General features: G+C 47.9%; 1 protein-coding gene across 1 annotated transcript; it reads left to right on the top strand.

Annotated features, from left to right (window-relative positions):
• Positions 1 to 284: 284 nt before the first annotated feature.
• SARC_18281 (hypothetical protein) lies at positions 285 to 515 on the top strand (the record flags this gene model as incomplete). The annotated part of the gene is made up of 1 exon (XM_014287642.1): positions 285 to 515. A coding segment is annotated over one exon (231 nt), but the record flags the coding sequence as incomplete, so codon positions are not given.
• Positions 516 to 526: the final 11 nt, after the last annotated feature.

A 526-nucleotide genomic window follows, 5' to 3' on the forward strand; every position in this document is an offset into this window, starting at 1 on the left:
TTTTATCCGTACGACAGCTTGTTAAGAACGGCTGGAAGGCGACGTGCGAGAAGAACGACTGCACATTATTTGATCCGCAGGGTTGTTTGGTGAAAGCAACGGTTAGACAAGGGCTATACATCGTTTCCCTGAGGGATCTGAAGTCACCCGTGAACCGAACACATTCGGGTACAAAGATTGTCAATGAAGATAAGGCCCTTGTGGCATCCGATGATAGTGAAGCAGATATGCTCATGTGGCATCATAGACTTGGCCATGTAAGCTTGGAACTGATGAAAGAGACAATGGTTTGCGCAGGAATGGAGAAAGTTACCAGACGTTGGGGTGAGAAGCTTCCCTTCTGTAGAGCTTGCGTGCAAGGCAAGTTGACACGGGCCAGAATTACTCGCAAGTTGGTCCGGTCGAAGGGTAAACGTAAATTTGTGGTTCTAGAAGTTTCGGGATCGAAGCTGTACGTAGATATCTTCGAGACCTCGAAGACACCGTCACTCACTGGAAAACAATTCGGTCTCCAGGTTCTTGACGA

The sequence above is a fragment of the Sphaeroforma arctica genome (assembly GCF_001186125.1).
Source record: "Sphaeroforma arctica JP610 unplaced genomic scaffold supercont1.15205, whole genome shotgun sequence".
Classification (NCBI taxonomy): Eukaryota; class Ichthyosporea; order Ichthyophonida; genus Sphaeroforma; species Sphaeroforma arctica.